The following is a 19,243-nucleotide window of genomic DNA, read 5'->3' on the forward strand; positions in this document are numbered from 1 at the left end:
TCTCCTGCAGATCTATTTCAATACTTACCAGCAATAGTTTTAGTTTCAAATCACTAAAATAAACCTGTTCAAACTTAAGAAATTTGTTCTAAAAGGTTTAAACTGTGTTAAACACTTAAAATAGTCATTTTTCCTCAACACTCCCTACACCCATTATTTAACATTTTTTATGGAGGAACCTTATTTACACAAGCACACTCACACAGAGATTAGCTTGCAGTGTGTTCAGATACAGTATGTTGGGCTGAAATTGTCATTAAACACATTTTGTATTAACCAGCCCCATTTACTTTTCAGTTATGTGCTATTTTTATTCATAAATATGCCTGTTTGTTTCTAAGTTCTCTTTTGTTTCTCTCTTTCCACAGTAGAAACAGAAAGAGAGAAGATAAAGCAAAAGTCAAAAATTATCTATAACAAGTACAGTAAAATTAATATTTCATTCATATTAATGAAATTTGTTTGCTACTGTGCAAAATAACATACACAAATCTATTAATGTATAAGAAGTTCAGCATCAGCAAATGGACCCCCATAGTGATGCAATACTCAGAAATGTAATCAGAGGACTAAATTACTTCATGTTCCTATAAATACTTTGCCAATAATTTTAAAAGAGCGTCGTTTCTATCCCAATTTCTTCTGTCTTGTTACAATCTAATTAAATAAACCCAAAGCAGTTTCCAATAAAGTTTCATTTATAAATACCAGGTGGAGCGTCAGAGCAAAAGCCGTAATGATCCACTTCCACAAGTTTTTAGTGTTTCACCTTCGCACTCAACAATGCTGAGAGCCCCACTGCCAGACAGGACAAGTTTAATAAAGAACAGAACAAACAAAAAACAAGCGGTTAATGTGTGAATAGCGCCTTATGTAGTGCAGAAGATGACAAAGGGTTTTACGCTACATTCAGTCATTCACACGTTGATGGTGGTAAGCTACATTGTAGCCTCAGCTGCCCTGGGACAAACTGACAGAAGCTGCTACACAATCGGCCCATCGGACTTCTGACTAACAGCAGGCAAGGTAGGTTTGGTGTCTTGCTCAAGGACTCAACAACTGAGATGGATGTGGAGAGTCAGAACCAGCAACCCATCAGTTACAGGAACCACAGTGGCTACAACCAGTACAGGTGTAGAGCCACCATCTACTGGGCTCAAGTATAAGGCATAACATGCACTAAAGGAAAACTCAAAACCTTTATTCTTACATGAAATTTTACACTTTATTTCTTTCTAAGACATTAATAAAACTTTTATATCAATATAAATGCACAAGAACATAGTTTCAGCATAAATACAGTGATATAACAGAAGTCAGCTGCAGTAGAAAAGAGCAAAATATTACAGCTAAAAGTAGAGAAAAAGTTAATTGAAAACAATCACACACCCTTTGTACAATAATTGCATGAAAATCAGTTTGTGGTGAATCTTGAATTTCTTTTAAAGTACAAATGTACACTCAACCATTCTCTCTTTCCACAGTAGAAGCAGAAAGAGAGAAGATAAAGCAAAAGTCAAAAATGATCTATAACAAGTACAGTAAAATTAATATTTCATTCATATTAATGAAATTTGTTTGCTACTGTGCAAAATAACATACACAAATCTATTAATGTATAAGAAGTTCAGCATCAGCAAATGGACCCCCATAGTGATGCAATACTCAGAAATGTAATCAGAGGACTAAATTACTTCATGTTCCTATAAATACTTTGCCAATAATTTTAAAAGAACGTAGTTTCTATCCCAATTTCTTCTGTCTTGTTACAATCTAATTAAATAAACCCAAAGCAGTTTCCAATAAAGTTTCATTTATAAATACCAGGTGGAGCGTCATAGCAAAAGCCGTAATGATCCACTTCCACAAGTTTTTAGTGTTTCACCTTCGCACTCACACGTTGCGAAGGTGAAACACTATTTTTGATTTAAAAAAACTCCAAAAGTAAACCCCACAAACTTTCTCTGTTGTACGTAATAAAACAAATCAATAACTCAAGTCCAATCTTGTGAGAATGTTCTGGTAGGGAGTCCAGGTCCGGTCAGACTCTGTTCATGTTCTGTACTAAATGGAGTAGTTATTCAGGGAGGCAGAATGACAACAGCTCACAGATCCATGATTCTGGTTCAACGGCTCCATGGATTTCCAGTTCTTAAGCGAACCATACATGGAGAATACTTCTACGTGCGACTCCTCAAAATGTTCAGCTACCTGATGTTTTTAGACCAGTGCTTCTCAAACTTTGTCAGGCTGAGGACCACTAAGCCCAGTTAACAGTCAGAGGACTATCTAACCTGAAATTGCCCCCGCAATAATACATCTTACTATATAATGCAGGCTGAAATGAAAATATTAGTCTCTGAATTCACAGATTATCGTTTTCTTCGCTCATCCTAACGAGAAGAGTGGTGCTGTTTGGTAAATGTGACTGGCCACCATAAAGCCATGAACAGGTCTACTTGGGCATTTTGAATTATTCACTGACTGAAAGTGTCTAAACTTTCCAATGATGTCAAACAAATTGAAATAAAGAAGTTCTTTACTACCAACTGTTGAGTGCATTAATAACATTTAGGGTTATTTGTGACTTAGAAGCACAATTAAAGAAAAATAGACTTGAGTTGCTTAAACAGAAACAAAAATAATTATCTGCATTATTAAATATAAAGATAACCAATTTCTAGCAATTGAATTTATTTATTGTATTTATTTAATAATTTTTAATTAAATAAAAAATAACAATAGCTGTTGACCTGAAAACAGAGCATCATTCATTGCCAAGCAAAATCATAAGAAACAAAGAACAGTTCTGACTAACTGCAGCAATTGCTACCGCTAACCGTTCAGAGGAATCCAATCGCTAGTTAACGACACATCAACATTCAGCAGATATAACTTGGCGTCGTCTGATCATATAATATACCTGGAGTTGTTTTCTTTCCACCGGTATCTGCAGCTTTTCTTTTCAGTAACCCGGTTTTAAGCCAGTTTTCCGTCATTATTTTTAAGACAATCCTTGGTAAGCTAGCTGTAACGTCACATCGTTTACATGCAGTACCTCGCGGGCCACTAAGGGCGCCGACGGAACACCAGTTTGAGAAAGGCTGTTTTAGACAAAGACACTTTCCACAGAAAGTGGCTTTTCACCAGTATGAATCAACATGTGCCGAGTTAAATTATGTTTTCGACGAAAAAATTTTCCACAGGTCACGCATAAAAATGGCTTTTGACTTTTGTGTATCATCATATGCCGAGATAAATTCTGTTCTTGACGAAAACTTTTTCCACAGTTCACACATGAAAACGGCTTTTCGCTCACGTGAATCCTCATGTGACAAGTTAAATGCTGTTTTTGACTAAAACTTTTTCCACAGGTCACACATGAAAATGGCTTTTCACCCGTGTGAATCGTTATGTGCCGAGTTAAATCATGTTTAAGACTAAAAGTTTTTCCACAGTTCACACATAAAAACGGCTTTTGACCTGTGTGAATCCTCATGTGCCGAGTTAAATCCTGTTTTATACTAAAACTTTTTCCACAGGCCACACATGAAAATGGCTTTTCACTGGTGTGAATTCTCATGTGCTTACTCAAGTAATGTTTATGACTAAAACTTTTTCCACAGGTCACACATGAAAAAGGCTTTTCATCAGTGTGAATCTTTATGTGCTCAGTTAAATATTGTTTTCGACTAAAACGTTTTTCACACTTCACACATGAAAAAGGCTTTTCCTCTGTATGAATCGACGCGTGCTCAGCTAAATAAGATTTTTGACTAAAACTTTTTCCACAGTTCACACATGAAAAAGGCTTTTCACCCGTATGAGTTCTCATGTGAGCATTGAGAGAATATTTAACAGTGAAACGCTTTCCACAAGTCAGACATGAAAACGGCTTTTCACCAGTATGAGTTCTCATGTGAGCATCGAGAGAACATTTAACGGTGAAACGTTTTCCACAGGTCAGACATGAAAATGGCTTTTCACCAGTATGAGTTCTCATGTGAACATCAAATGTATATTTGGAAGAGAAACATTTTTTACAGATGGCACATGAGAAAGGTTTTCTTCTTTCCTGATTTTGGTTCTCAGCTTCAGCAGCTTCCTTGAAGATGACTTGGTTCCTGTTTGGTTCTGATTTAGTTTGGGATGTTTGTTCATCAACAGGAACCACCATGCAGGTATCAGTCTCCTGTTTTAACTCAACCTGCTCTTCACCCTGACTGCAGTAAACTTCTTCCTCTTCCAATTTTATCTGCTGATGTTCTAGATCCTCCTGCTCTTCTTTTATCTGCTGATCTTCTGGTTCTTCCTGTTGTTGTTTCACCTGCAGAGGTTCCAACTCTTCCTGGTCCAGAGTGGATCTCCTCTCCTGGTTCCATGGCTCCTCCTTAACGTTATGTAGCAGGTAATCTGGATAAGAAAACAGAAAAAAAGGAATTGTTAAAGTTATTGAAGCAAATGAAAGAAGACTTTCATTGAGAAATTACCAGATAGAGTAGTGGTGCACTGACTGTAGTTTTCTAGCTGATTGCTGATTACAGATGTTTAAAGTCTGACCTGCTGATTCCTATTTTGACTGATACTATTCTTATTTTGTCCTCATATTTATTACCATGAAATTATTTTATTGTAGGCATTAACATTATTTAACAGCACGTGTAACTTTTTTTTTTTTTACAAATTATTTTACATGTTATTTTATGCTGCTTATACCACTTCCCCTCTGCTGCATTGTCTCTACAGTAGCTTCTATTCATAACTCTTAAACTTTCCATATTGTGTCATACAACCACATACATAAATCATTTCAGTAAAGCTTTATGTTAAGACCAACATAAAGCGGAATGTAATTGTGAAGTAAAACTGACCATGTGAACTTTGAGACACATGAATATGTTTTGTTTTAAACCATCGCATTGTAGCCCTGGCTTTATGTTTAGGGTGGTTTTCGTGCTAGAAGGCGAAATTCTATCCAACCGCGTTTCTGTTTTGAAATGTAAATATTAATACGGGGTGAGAAACAACTGAGATCACTGGCTCCGTTTTTTCTCTACATAAATTAGACATTTTCACAACGTAATTGTAACGTCTGCGTTAATTTACCTGTTAATAACACATTTATACGGGAAAAGAATAGTTACTAAAGTGATTTACATACAGAAAGCTTCATACATTTAGACATTAACCTTCATCCAAACGCTGGTGTTTCCTACCTATTCGATGTAAGATTATCTGAGGAGTCCGGGAGAAATCCAGCAGTCTGCGCTGATCATCCATCTCTTCCTCCGACTTGACGATGATTTATTTAAACTTTGTGAAAGTTTCTTCAGCAGAATTAACCGCTCGTTGATAAACTTGTTCAGAAAAAATCTCGAATATTCAACAAAACACACCAGGCGCCATTTTATCGTTCTTCTTCCTCCTCTTCCGATTCTTCTTCTTTGGGATGTTTTGACTGTCGGCATTCATATGGTGGCCTTACCGCCACCTTCTGGATAATACGGTTATTACATCTAAAGATTTCTCATTCAGTTCCAGTTGTCATCGAAAAAACTAAAATCTTCTCTTCCACTTAATTTAAATAAGACAAATACAGTATTAGTATTCCGGTTCTCCACAAGTCCATAGGTAATGTCGTCCTCTGACTAATTTTTCATACATCCCACCACATGTTTCGCTGCTTATAACACCAAATAAGAACATTTCCTACAATACAGTCAGAAATTTTAAATCTACATATAATTTTTTCTTTCCCCTGAGCTACCCTCAGCTCCTTGTACACTCTTATTTATTCTGACATCTATATAAACATTGTTTGATGCATTATTTCTCTGTCTTTGCTAGTGCTTTATGTGTTCCCTGAAAATTATACCATAAAACTGAGATTGGAACAATTTTAACTTTATGTCAATATTAACTTTTCATAGCATCATTTTTATTCATATTATTTTTAAAATCATGAAAAAAAAACATTGGGTTTGATGCTTCTTGTTCTAAATAACAGTGAATCAAGTCTGGTTTTAATGTATTTAGGTGAATTTTGGCGCTTTTTAGCTTGTTATTGTCCACAAAAGTTTGGGTGGCTAACGCACATTTTTGTGGCAAGTAAAAAGTTTGCGTAGCCTATATTTACACAACTTTTCACACACGTTCAATTTTACACGTCAGTTCTTACATAAAATATGTGTGAAAGCACGCTTCATACATGCTGATTGCAGATTGTTAAAATGATTTAGTCCTCATCTTTTTTGTTATTTATTGTCATTTTAAAATACATTATATTATGTTTGGTATTTTATTTAAAAAAAAAATGTTTACAGAGTATTACTATTACTAGCACTACAGATGAAGGCAGATTAGTGTGCCGAAATGCAAACAAAATACAATTTGTTTATTTTTGGAAAAAATAGAATACATTTTACATAAAGATATTTCAATAATAATTATAAAAAATTGAAATAAATAAATAAAAATATTATAAATAAAAATAATGTGGTGGCATTTTTAGGTGCACCACATCTGCACTGCATTGTTTCTACTGTGGCTTGAAAAGTATTAATACCCATTAAACCTTTCCAAAGTTTGTCACAAAACAACAACAACCAAATATATTTCATTGGAATTTTATGTGAATAACCAAAATAAAGTGGGATACAATTGTGAAGAAACACTGACCATGTGAACTTTGACTGAACCATTCTAACACATGAACATGTTTTGTTTCAAACCATCGCATTGTAGCCCTGACTTCATGTTTAGGGTGGTTGCCGAGCTGGAAGGTGAACCTCCGCTCTGTTATATTTTTTTCACTAATTGGCCATGTGATATGATGAGCTCTGGTCTGTGATGATACAAATTAAGTTTGATGCACCTGTGAGCTTATATGGGGATGTTATTCCACCTTGATGTTTCATGCCGAACGGTCAGACTTGAGGCTTAGCCACACACACATGATTTGATGTACAATTATTTTTTACGTCCTGTCAAGATGTACATGTGTGTCGAATTTTATGATAGTCGGTCAAAGCATGGCTTTAAAATGATCTAGGGGGCGCTGTGGAATTAGGCCACACCCACCAAATATTGGACTACATTCCTGTCAGGTGGTGGACAAGGATCGATCACAGTGATTTTGGTCCAGCTCGGTCGAAACGTGTGGAATTTATAGCCAAACGTATTGCAGCGGCGTGACCTGTCACTGCGCCGCATCGCCATTGCCATGCCCTCTACTGAAAACTCTTGGCACTTTAAGGTAAGTGAGACCAACTTATCTGTCATCTGACACAAAATTACCTTGATTAGGCCAAGCGGTTCAGAGATGGAGCTTTCCAAGAGAAAAAAAAGTTACTTCCTGTTCAGAGGGGTAGGGGCTTAGATGACGTCAGTCTGTGATGACATAGGATTGTCAGGGATCCAACCAGGATCATTCATGTCAAGTTTGGTGCCAATTGGCCTTTTTATATGAAAGTCATAATGTTTTGTTTGCACTGGTGAGAACGCCAAATTCGCCACTCTGCCATGCCAACTGAACATTTGCGAAAACTAAATTTTTTTGATAACTTTTAAAGCCCCACCCCTTAACTGCATCTTGGTCAAGAATGAAGACAATAGGTCAAAATCCATAGGAGTTTGTTCAAGTTCAATGTGAGTAAAAGTGAAAAATGGCCAAAATTTGCCCCTTGACCCAAAATGGCCGCCTCCTGTGCATTTTAGGGGAAACCTCTAAGATACTTTTCTTGCTAATGTCTCTGTGTGTGGTTCTCCAGCTGCACAGCAGCATAGAGGAAGACTCTCCGGAGAATCATAAAATCTGCCCAGAAGACCATCGGCTGCTCTCTGCCTTCTCTCCATGAACTCCACAGGTCGACTGCTTCAGGAAAACCAAGAACATTTTAAAAGACTCTTCACACCAGGTCACAATTTGCTCCAACTGGCTGCAGATAGAGGAGCATTAAAACAAGGACAAAGACTGAAGATCAGTTTATACCCAGTAGCCATAAGGGCATTAAATGCACCTAGAACAATTTATCACCCAGTTTTGTTATAATCCATGTCATTTTATTGAATGTTTATATAATAACAATACAGTTTGTTTTTTTCTGGCATATTCTGTAGCAGAAATAATGACAAAGCATCAATAAAAATGTTTCACATCTCTAAGTATCCAAATGTTAAGAACTAAATGATCACATTTAACAAATACAACAATTTCTCAGCTTTATAGACATAAAATCCCTCCAATCTTTAATTCTAGTTTAGGGTTGTTGTAAACAAATATTTTAGTAATCGAGTAATTTATTGACTATTCTTACAATTAATCGAGTTATCGGATACAAAAATAAAATAAAACATTTATAAATCTAACATAACAGCAGTATTACTATCACATATCCAAAGACCCAAGCACCATCATCAATCTATAAAATCCTCAAACCAAACTTGAAAACTGGACGTGATGCTGCTAACACTTAGCTTTCGTCAACAACTCGGGCAGAAGTGAGAGCTCTGTGCAACGCAAATAATAACCCAGCTGGAACACGGAGCATTAAATAATAAAATATAACTTAGTGACACTTCGAGGAAGATAAATTTTCCTCAAGGAATTTAAATAATCAATGTACTCGAATCACTCGAGGAATCATTTCAGCTCTATTCTAGTTTTTAACCAAATCAACTTTATAGGGAAACTCAACATCGGACACACATTGAAAACAATTCTATGACTCTCCAACTGTGTGAGTCATCATGTGCAGAGCTAAACTAACTTTATTATGAAAAATGTTTCCACAGGTCACACATGAAAATGGCTTTTTACCGGTGTGAATCATCATGTGCAGAGTTAAACTAACCTTGTGATGAAAACCTTTTCCACACTTCACACATGCAAATGGCTTTTCAACTGTGTGAAGCATCATGTGCTGAGTTAATTTCCGTTTTGAACTAAAATTTGTTCCACAGGTCACACATAAAAACGGCTTTTTACCCGTGTGAATCATCATGTGCAGAGTTAAACTCCGTTTATCACTATAACCTTTTCCACATTTCACACATACAAACTGCTTTTCACCAGTGTGAATCATCATGTGCAGAGTTAAACTCCGTTTTACACTAAAACCTTTTCCACAGGTCACACATGAGAAAGGTTTTCTTCTTTGCTGATTTTGCTTCTCAGTTTCAGCGGCTTCCTGGAAAATGACTTGGTTCCTGTTTGGTTCTGATTCAGTTTGGGATGTTTGCTCATTAATAGGAGCCACCATGCAGGTATCAGTCTCCTGTTTTAACTCAATCTGTTCTTCACCCTGACTGCAGTAAACGTCTTTCTCTTCCACTTTCATCTGCTGGTGTTTTAGATCTTCCTGCTCTTCTTTCATCTGATGATCTTCTGGTTCTTCCTGTTGTTGTTTCACCTGCAGAGGTTCTAACTCTTCCTGGTCCAGAGTGGATCTCCTCTCCTGGTTCCATGGCTCCTCCTTAACGTTATGTAGCAGGTAATCTGGATAAGAAAACAGAAAAAAAGGAATTATTGAAGTTATTGAAGCAAATGAAAGAAGACTTTCATTGAGAAATTACCAGATAGAGTAGTGGTGCACTGACTGTAGTTTTCTAGCTGATTCCTGATTACAGATGTTTAAAGTCTGACCTGCTGATTCCTATTTTGACTGATACTATTCTTATTTTGTCCTCATATTTATTACCATGAAATTATTTTATTGTAGGCATTAACATTATTTAACAGCACGTGTAACTTTTTTTTTTTTTTACAAATTATTTTACATGTTATTTTATGCTACTAATACCACTTCCCCTCTGCTGCATTGTCTCTACAGTAGCTTCTATTCATAACTCTTAAACTTTCCATATTGTGTCATATAACCACATACATAAATCATTTCAGTAAAGCTTTATGTTAAGACCAACATAAAGCGGAATGTAATTGTGAAGTAAAACTGACCATGTGAACTTTGAGACATTCTAACACATGAATATGTTTTGTTTTAAACCATCGCATTGTAGCCCTGGCTTTATGTTTAGGGTGGTTTTCGTGCTAGAAGGCGAAATTCTATCCAACCGCGTTTCTGTTTTGAAATGTAAATATTAATACGGGGTGAGAAACAACTGAGATCACTGGCTCAGTTTTTTCTCTACATAAATTAGACATTTTCACAACGTAATTGTGACGTCTGCGTTAATTTACCTGTTAATAACATATTTATACGGGAAAAGAATAGTTACTAAAGTGATTTACATACAGAAAGCTTCATACATTTAGACATTAACCTTCATCCAAACGCTGGTGTTTCCTACCTATTCGATGTAAGATTATCTGAGGAGTCCGGGAGAAATCCAGCAGTCTGTGCTGATCATCCATCTCTTCCTCCGACTTGACGATGATTTATTTAAACTTTGTGAAAGTTTCTTCAGCAGCATTAACCGCTCGTTGAGAAACTTGTTCAGAAAAAATCTCGAATATTCAACAAAACAGACCAGGCGCCATTTTATCGTTCTTCTTCCTCCGCTTCCGATTCTTCTTCGGGATGTTTTGACTGTCGGCATTCATATGGTGGCCTTACCGCCACCTTCTGGATAATACGGTTATTACATCTAAAGATTTCTCATACAAAAAAACTAAAATCTTCTCTTCTGCTTGATTTAAATAAGACAAATACAACATTAGTGTGACCTTGGGTACAGCTTTTGCTTTGGGTATAGAGCCTTAGATCTATACCCAAATGTTTCATGAGCAAGAATCGTCACAATTTATTTTATTACACAAAGTGACCACACTAAAAGTGGGAGTCTATTCTGGCCCTGGGATCCTTAAAGCAGAAAAACAGTTAAAACCCAATTAGATAAAATTATAGAAAATAAAGAAAACACAAATATAACTAAATGCACCCAAGTGTTCCACAACAAAAACACACTCGCACAAAAATCCCTGGTGAATACAGCAAAGAAAAGAAAAACTCCCCTTTCACTAGTCTCCTCAAGGTACATAAAAACAGTTGGGATCCAGGGACAGCATAGGTCCCTGTTTAAAACAAGCCACCGGGCTGGGCAATATAAACTCCCTTTCCCTAAACAAAAACAAAACAAAACTGAAATTGAAACCAATCAAAAACTGAAACAGTAGCAGGTCAACTACAGCGGCCACTCGGATTGAACAGCCAGACGCAGGGAGGTTCAAGACCGCGGTGCAGTTTAATCTCAACCTTTCTTTCCATCGACACCGTGAAAACTAGTATAAAACAAAAGGATATAGAACCGATGGACATGCTCAGCTCTTGTATAAAACCAACATATCAATGTTCAGTTATACACAAAAAGAACACGTTGTATCCTTTTACTAGTCAGCATACAGTTTCGTTTTTGAACAAATAAACCACGACGTTCTACTGCTTCTTAAATACCCTGCACGATACATGAAGGGTAAAACTTGCTACATTTACATCGTTATGTGCGCGAGGTGAAGGAGTGTAAGGCGCGCTGAAGTGTATGGGAAAACATCATTGGCGCGCCGTCCCCTCCAGACGGGGTTTTGGCGCCCCCTCTGGTGCTTGCGCTCCTATACGTTGCATACCCTGCATACCCACAATATGCCCCGACTACATTAGTATTCGAGTTCTCCGCAAATCCATAGGTAATATTGTTCTCTGAATCATTTTTCATACATCCCACAACATGTTTTGCTATATATAATACCAAATAAGAACATTTCCTACAATACAGTAACAGTCAGAAATTTTCAATCTACACATAATTATCTCTTAACCTGGAGTTGCCCCTCTGTTCCTTGTACTCTCAAATATATTCTGACATCTGGGGAGGGATACATCTACCAGCAGCACATGGTGCATTTAGATGAGTGCAGTTGCTCCGATCTCCACGTTATAACAACTAAGATGAGAGAAAAAGTCATTTATTGAAACCAATCACACATACTTTGTACAAGTAATGCATAAAAATTATTTTGTGGTGAATCTTGAATTTTCTTTAATGTACAAATGAATTTTATTTCATTTGAAAAGATTTTAAATAGGTACAGTATAACTGTGTAATATAACTTCAACCAACTGACAGCATCAATTTCACTTGTTTTACTTTAAAGACAAACATCATTACAAATATGTTTTTGTATGGATTCATTAAAAACAATCACCCATTCCAGTACGTTCCATTTTTGCAGAGTTAAATTCTGTTTTACACAAAATTTTTCACTGAGTTTGGTCCAGCTCGGTCGAAACGTGTGGAATTTATAGCCAAACGTATGGCAGCGGCGTGACCTGTCACTGCGCCGCACCGCCATCCACTTACAACTCTTGGCACTTTAAGGTAAGTGAGACCAACTTGTTTTCTGTCATCTGACATAAGATCACCCTAATTAGGCCAAGCGGGTGAGAGATGGAGCTTTCCAAGAGAAAAAACGTTACTTCCTGTTCAGAGGAGTGGCTTGGATGACGTCAAACTATGATGACATAGGATTGTCAGGGATCCAACCAGGATCATTCATGTCAAGTTTGGTGCCAATTGGCCTTCAAATGAAAGTCATAACATTTTCTTTGCATTGGTGAGAACGCCAAATTCGCCGCTCTGCCATGAGCTTCCCTAATAATAACTTTTCTGTAGTCTAGAAAATGAACTTGTAACAATAATAGCTTACTTTACAAGTTAACCTGAAGAAAGAAAAAAGAAGTGACGGGATTTAACACCTTCGTTTGTCACACACAGAAACTCGTCTACCAGCTACGTGCCGCCACGATGAGATTCGACACCCATTTGTCAAGTTACTGGAATCACTTGAATCGTTTCAACCATATTCTAGTTTTTAACCAAATCAACTTTATAGGGAAACTCAACATAGGACACACGTGGAAAACAATTCTACGACTCTTCAACTGTGTGAGTCATCATGTGCAGAGCTAAACTAACTTTGTCTTTAAAAATTTTCCCACAGGTCACACATGAAAACGGCTTTTCACCACTGTGAATCATCATGTGCAGAGTTAAACTAACCTTGTGATGAAAACTTTTTCCACACTTCACACATGAAAATGGCTTTTCAACTGTGTGAATCATCATGTGCTGAGTTAAATTCCGTTTTGTACAAAAGAAATTTCCACAGGTCACACATAAAAACGTTTTTTTAACTGTGTGAATCATCATGTGCTGAGTTAAACTCCGTTTTATGGCAAAACCTTTTCCACAGGTCACACATGAAAACGGATTTTCACCAGTGTGAATCATCATGTGCTGAGTTAAACTCCGTTTTAGACTAAAACGTTTTCCACAGGTCACACATGAAAACGGATTTTCACCAGTGTGAATCTTCATGTGCAGAGTTAAACTCCGTTTTAGATTAAAACTTTTTCCACAGGTCACACATAAAAACGGCTTTTCACCAGTGTGAATCTTCATGTGCAGAGTTAAACTCCGCTTTAGATTAAAACTTTTTCCACAGGTCACACATGAAAACGGTTTTTCACCAGTGTGAATCATCATGTGCAGAGTTAAACTCTGTTTTCGACCAAAACTTTTTCCACAGGTCACACATAAAAACGGTTTTTCACCAGTGTGAATCATCATATGCAAAGTTAAACTCCGTTTTAGACTAAAACTTTTTCCACAGGTCACACATAAAAACGGCTTTTCACCAGTGTGAATCTTCATGTGCCGAGTTAAATTTCGCTTTAGACTAAACCTTTTTCCACAGGTCACACATGAAAACGGTTTTTCACCAGTGTGAATCATCATATGCAAAGTTAAACTCCGTTTTAGACCAAAACTTTTTCCACAGGTCACACATGAAAACGGTTTTTCACCAGTGTGAATCATCATATGCAAAGTTAAACTCCGTTTTAGACTAAAACTTTTTCCACAGGTCACACATAAAAACGGCTTTTCACCAGTGTGAATCATCATGTGCCGAGTTAAATTTCGCTTTAGACTAAACCTTTTTCCACAGGTCACACATAAGGAAGGTTTTCTTATTTCCTGATTTTGGTTCTCAGCTTCAGCAGCTTCCTGGAAGATGACTTGCTTCCTGTTTGGTTCTGATTCAGTGTGGGATGTTTGTTCATCAACAGGAACCACCATGCAGGTATCAGTCTCCTGTTTTACCCCAATCTGTTCTTCACCCTGACTGCAGAAAATTTCTTTCTTTTCCACTTTTATCTGCTGGTATTTTAGATCCTCCTGCTCTTCTTTTATCTGATGATCTTCTGGTTCTTCCTGTTCTTGTTTCACCTGCAGAGGTTCTAACTCCTCCTGGTCCAGAGTGGATCTCCTCTCCTGGTGACAAACATTACACTGCAGGGAATCTGGACAAGAAAAAAGAAAGAAGAGCAATTCTTAACTTTATTGAAGTAAATGGGAGAAATTGTTCATCGTTTAAGACAGAAATGAAAAGAAAAAGAAAAAAATCCACACCTAAAAGTTAGAGTATAGACAGAGAGACAGATCAGTTGACAAATCCAGCTGACAATTGGAGAATTCTCAAATGAACAGATAATAAAAAATATATTAATTTTAAAATTAATTATAGTCACCATTGTTTTAAATTTCATTATTTCAAGATTTAACTTAATTTAGAGCTATCGTTTATTTTCATTACTTTTATTTGTATTAAAATGTTATTTTAGTCCACTTTATAACTTTGGGGTCTATTTACAAACATGAGTTTATTTGTAGGTTAATAACTGTTCTTTTGTTATTTACTTTCCAAAGTTAGACAGGAAGAACTGTGGGTCCATTTTCTGTCAGAACAAGTACTGGTATTGGACCAGCATGCACTGGGTTGGGCCTGTGGGTTTTGACCAGAGCAGGAAAGGAAACAATGAAAATTAGTGATGGTGAGATGAAGCTTCATGAAGCCCTGAGGAACTCCATCCAATCATTCGACTCCTGAGCCGATGCACCGCGGTGCTTCATTTGCTCTACTGCAGTGGTGTCCAAAGGCGGCCCTCATCCTGCATGTTTTAGTTCTCTCCCTGGTTTGACACAGCTGCATCAAATGATGGCTCATTAGAGGCCTAAGGAGAACATTGACTTGCTGAGGAGGTTGTTACAACCACTAGGGAGAGAACTAAAACATGCAGGATTCCGGCCCTCGAGGACCGACTTTGGACACCCCTAACCTACTGGGACATCAAGGGGACAATATATGTAAAATAAGCAACATGAAAACAACATGAAGCCTTAGAATGAATAAACAAGTAAAAGATGTTTGTGATTCTGATGCATAAATTCTGATTAATCTGTTGTATGAAAGAATGGCTGGATCAAAAAGAAAACTGGAAACAAACAGGAGAGAGAGTTGTGATTGGCTTGTTACTCGCTATGTCCCTATGGACAACGATTTATTACTAAAAAATAAAAACTAACTGCTCAGGTTTAGGTGAGTTCTCTGTTTTGCATGCTTCATAAAAATCCTCCTGGATTACTCGACACATCACTAATAAAAATGTTGATCTTTATTATTTGCTTGTAAAACTGGAAAAAAAGAAACTATAAAAGCAAGTTTCAAGTTTTTTGGACATTGAACATCTTTTATCAATGTAACTGGGTGTATTAGTTGAAAACGGTGTTTCCATGAAGGAGTTGTAAATTCCCACCCATATTGGGCCCATGAATGCATCTATGCCCCTTTTCCCCATAGACGCATATAAAGAACAGACGCCTCATGGACCGCTCTCGCCTATTGTCGATAATACTGGTATGAGTTTCATATCAATAGGTTAATATTTGAGAAAATAGAGAGGGCATGCATATATTGGCAAGCTAATAATTGCCAAAAAAAAAGCCAAAAAATGCATCCCTCTGCTAATAGACCCTTTTCACAGTGACGTCAGACAATGGCCGCCATAACTCGAAGAGGTGTATCTTTACTTCCGGTGTGATTTTGCCTCGGGAAACCTGACTGAAAAATTCACGAATACTCATTATCTTAAGGATACAATAAAAGATGAGGTTAATAACAGCATTTAAGTTTTAGATAGCTGTTATTACTCATTGTCAATTCACCATTCTCTCACTCTGTATAAAATAAACAGCCTCCGATCGGAGCGTAAACCAGCTAGCAGCTGCTTTAGCCACAGTTAAGAAAAATATACACCGCTCTGTCAGCACTGTAACATTTAGAGATTCACTTTATTAACTTTAATAAAACAGCATCTAAGTGTTAGAGAATGGTGGATTGACAATGAGTAATGACGGTTATCTGACTGTGTATATAATAAACAGCCTCCGATCGGAGAGTAAACCAGCTAGCAGCAGCTTTAGCCACAGTTGGGGAAATATATACACCGCTGCCTTTCAGTGTTGTAACGTTAAAAGGTTCACTTTCTGTATTAACTGTAATAAAACAGTATTTACATGTTAGCCGTTATTAGTCATTGCCAATTTACCATTCTCCAACTGTATTTAAAGGAACCAGCCTCCGATTGGAGAGTAAACCAGCTAGCAGCAGCTTTAGCCACAGTTAGGAAACATACACTGCTGCCTTTCAGTGCTGTGTTGTTAAGTTTCACTAAAATCACTGACATCTTCCAACACTGTTGTTTAGAAAAGCATTTTAAATATTGATTTAAGCGCCATCTGCCAAATAATTTACATATTCTGATGTGATTTATAATTTCTCCATTTGTTTTGTTGTCCATCTTTCTCAACAGTAGCCAACCTAACAACCTACCATATCTGAGATGGTCTTGTTCCTCTGTCCATGGCAGGTTCAGTCAATCAGCTGTGGGACATCTGCTGCCTAGTCAAAGTATCATGGGCCTCTTGATTTAAAAGGAGACAAACCAGTTCAGAGCCTCCATGCTCCTGCAAGTCACACTTCTTGGATGAACACTCACTACTGCCAGCAGCTGTTGGAAATTAATTTTTTGTGAATATATTCTGTAATCAATATCTATATGTATCTATTAATAAATTAATTAATGTTGTGTAGAGTTCTGTAAAAAACTATTGTAAATAGCTTCTCTTGAGTAATCTACATATGTGCAACTTTTACATTTAAATTGCTTCTTTTTGTAAATTTTACACATCTAGAAACAAAGTATGTGGAGGAGAGGAAATGCTCAAATTAAAGCTGCCATTGTGCAACAAAGACATGAGGTTTGTGACTGTTTCTTTAAAACATCTATTTAATAATTATATTAAACACTGTACATGGTTACTACATTACACAAACATAATTACCACAGTTAATTTAAGTCATTGATAGAGAAAATGTATTTACAAAAGACATCAATTTTATTTCAACAGTATGTACTCAGGGTTTACAACTTAAGAAGACATCCATGTAGGGTCCTTGGCGGGGGCCAGTCTGCAGTGAACTGGTGGATGACAGAGACGATGCTATACTGTAGTGAGCAGTTTGAAGCAGAAGTCCCACCATGTGATCCACATGGTTTTCCCACCTGAGCACAAACTTCATGCACTTTGTTTCCACAGGCAGCACAACAGAATCAAGTGTCACCTGTTAAAAGGGATATAAAGTTATTATTCCTATGTTATCAATTTTCTACTTCCAAGTCTACAACCACAGGAAAACAAAGTAGAAGAAACTTAACCTTCTAATAGTAACATTTGATAAATATTGGAGAAATGTGAAGTTAATGAGCTAATAGATATATAGATAGATCGTCACATTTCTCCAATGAAACGTTAATCTGATAGATAGATAGATAGATAGATAGATAGATAGATAGATAGATAGATAGATAGATAGATAGATAGATAGATAGATCTAAAACAGAGTCTTCCTCCTCATGTCTTGATCGTAGCATGAGTTTAACTTCTCAGGACGTGATGGAGCAGCGGGTGTTTGGCATAACTGTTAAGTTTTGGACGTGTGGCTACAGGTAATGTCGCTACTTAGCAGGTGGTGAAACTAGCGTAAGTGAGGAGGGTTTAATACGATCATGCATTTTACATGACGGGTGGCAACCCCAGTCTATACTATAAACATCTAATTAAGATTAGAGCCTAAATACGTTCTATTTCCAAAACAGAAAGGCTACGTAATGTTAGCCAGCTAACAAATTACTATTGCTATCCTAGCATATCAACTAACAGCTAGAAAAAACCAAAACACGTACCTTCGTAGTCAAACTGGTATCAATCAGCGAGGAATTTGTCCAGTTTAGATCATGTTGATGAAGAAAAATTGTTTGCAAATAGTGATATATCTTTAAATCGTATTTGTGGCAGCAGCTTTAGAGTCCAGAAACAGCGTTAACTACACACACCGGAACTAAAGATACACTGGATCGAGTCAAAGCGGATGTTGTCTGACGTCATGTGAAAAGGGTCTATTTGGAGAAATAAAGCGTTTAGAGGGATTTCACCTTTTCTACGTAATCACACTTGTTCTCCGAGCTACTGCTTTAAGTTTAATTTCAATAGGACGGATGCAAATATTGGCAGGCTCAGAAATTAAAATGCATCCCCTCCTACATCAATAGACTAGTCAGTTAAGCGTGGTATAAAATGTAATGGGCCTCTGTTTTGTAATGCTTTAAGCTATTATGGTGTTAAAAGAAAAAGCAGGAAATTTCAAACCATTAGCGGAGAACATTTTCAACAGACACTGAAAAAGTTCGACTCATATGTGTCAATAAAGGTATAAAAACCGCATTTATTTAATGTAATCTGCGAAATAAAACCCACCGTTTTAGGGCTTACATGGTTAAGTAACGTGATAATGTAACATATCTTCAAAAGTTTGATCTTCGGTCATATTTCAGTCCGTTTTCTCATCAATATGCGAGAGTTTAGAGCGATGCGCGCTCCCGCGACAGGGGATGCGTTTCTCGGCATAACACCTGAGATCACTGGCTCCATTTTCTCTATATGAGCCATTTTCACTGCGTAATTGTGATGTCTGCGTTCATTTGCCTGTTAAAAATCAGTTATACGGGAAGGGATCAGTTACTAAAATGATTCTGGTGAAAAAAAGGTTCAGTTATTTAGACTTCAACCTGCATCCAATCGCTGGTGTTTCCTACCTATCCGGTGTAAGATTATCTGGGGAGTCCGGGAGAAATCCAGCAGTCTGCGCTGATCATCCATCTCTTCCTCCGACTTGACGATTATTCCTCTAAACTCTGTGAATGTTTCTTCAGCAGCAGTTAACCGCTCGTTGATAAACTTGTGGAAAGAAACACTCGAATATTCAACAAAACAAACCATGCGCCATCTTCTTTCTTTCCGTTTTCTCTTCTTCTTCTTCTTCTATAGC

At 37.0% G+C, this 19,243-nt stretch overlaps 2 protein-coding genes across 3 annotated transcripts in view; one reads left to right on the top strand and one right to left on the bottom strand.

The window, feature by feature from the left end:
- LOC103472602 (uncharacterized) overlaps positions 1–19,243 on the top strand; it is an 80,745-nt gene that overhangs the window by 55,927 nt on the left and 5,575 nt on the right. Inside the window, exons 1-2 of one of the 2 annotated variants that reach the window (XM_081612512.1) lie at positions 14,005–14,098; positions 14,251–14,363. The exons of the other annotated variant lie outside the window; for it this stretch is intronic. The gene's annotated coding sequence lies outside the window, so the exon portion shown is untranslated. Of the gene's footprint in view, positions 1–14,004; positions 14,099–14,250; positions 14,364–19,243 lie in introns of those variants that run through there. 2 annotated transcript variants of the gene reach the window in all.
- Positions 1,932–5,443, bottom strand: LOC145553679 (uncharacterized). Its single transcript, XM_081612526.1, has 2 exons — positions 5,217–5,443; positions 1,932–4,413 (listed from the first exon to the last, which is right to left on the bottom strand). The coding sequence occupies exons 1-2, from the start codon at positions 5,278–5,280 to the stop codon at positions 3,110–3,112; spliced, it is 1,368 nt and encodes a 455-aa protein (XP_081468652.1). The 5' UTR covers positions 5,281–5,443; the 3' UTR covers positions 1,932–3,109.

The sequence above is a fragment of the Poecilia reticulata genome, chromosome 11 (genome assembly GCF_904066995.2).
Source record: "Poecilia reticulata chromosome 11, P_reticulata-male-v2, whole genome shotgun sequence".
Taxonomy (NCBI): domain Eukaryota; kingdom Metazoa; phylum Chordata; class Actinopteri; order Cyprinodontiformes; family Poeciliidae; genus Poecilia; species Poecilia reticulata.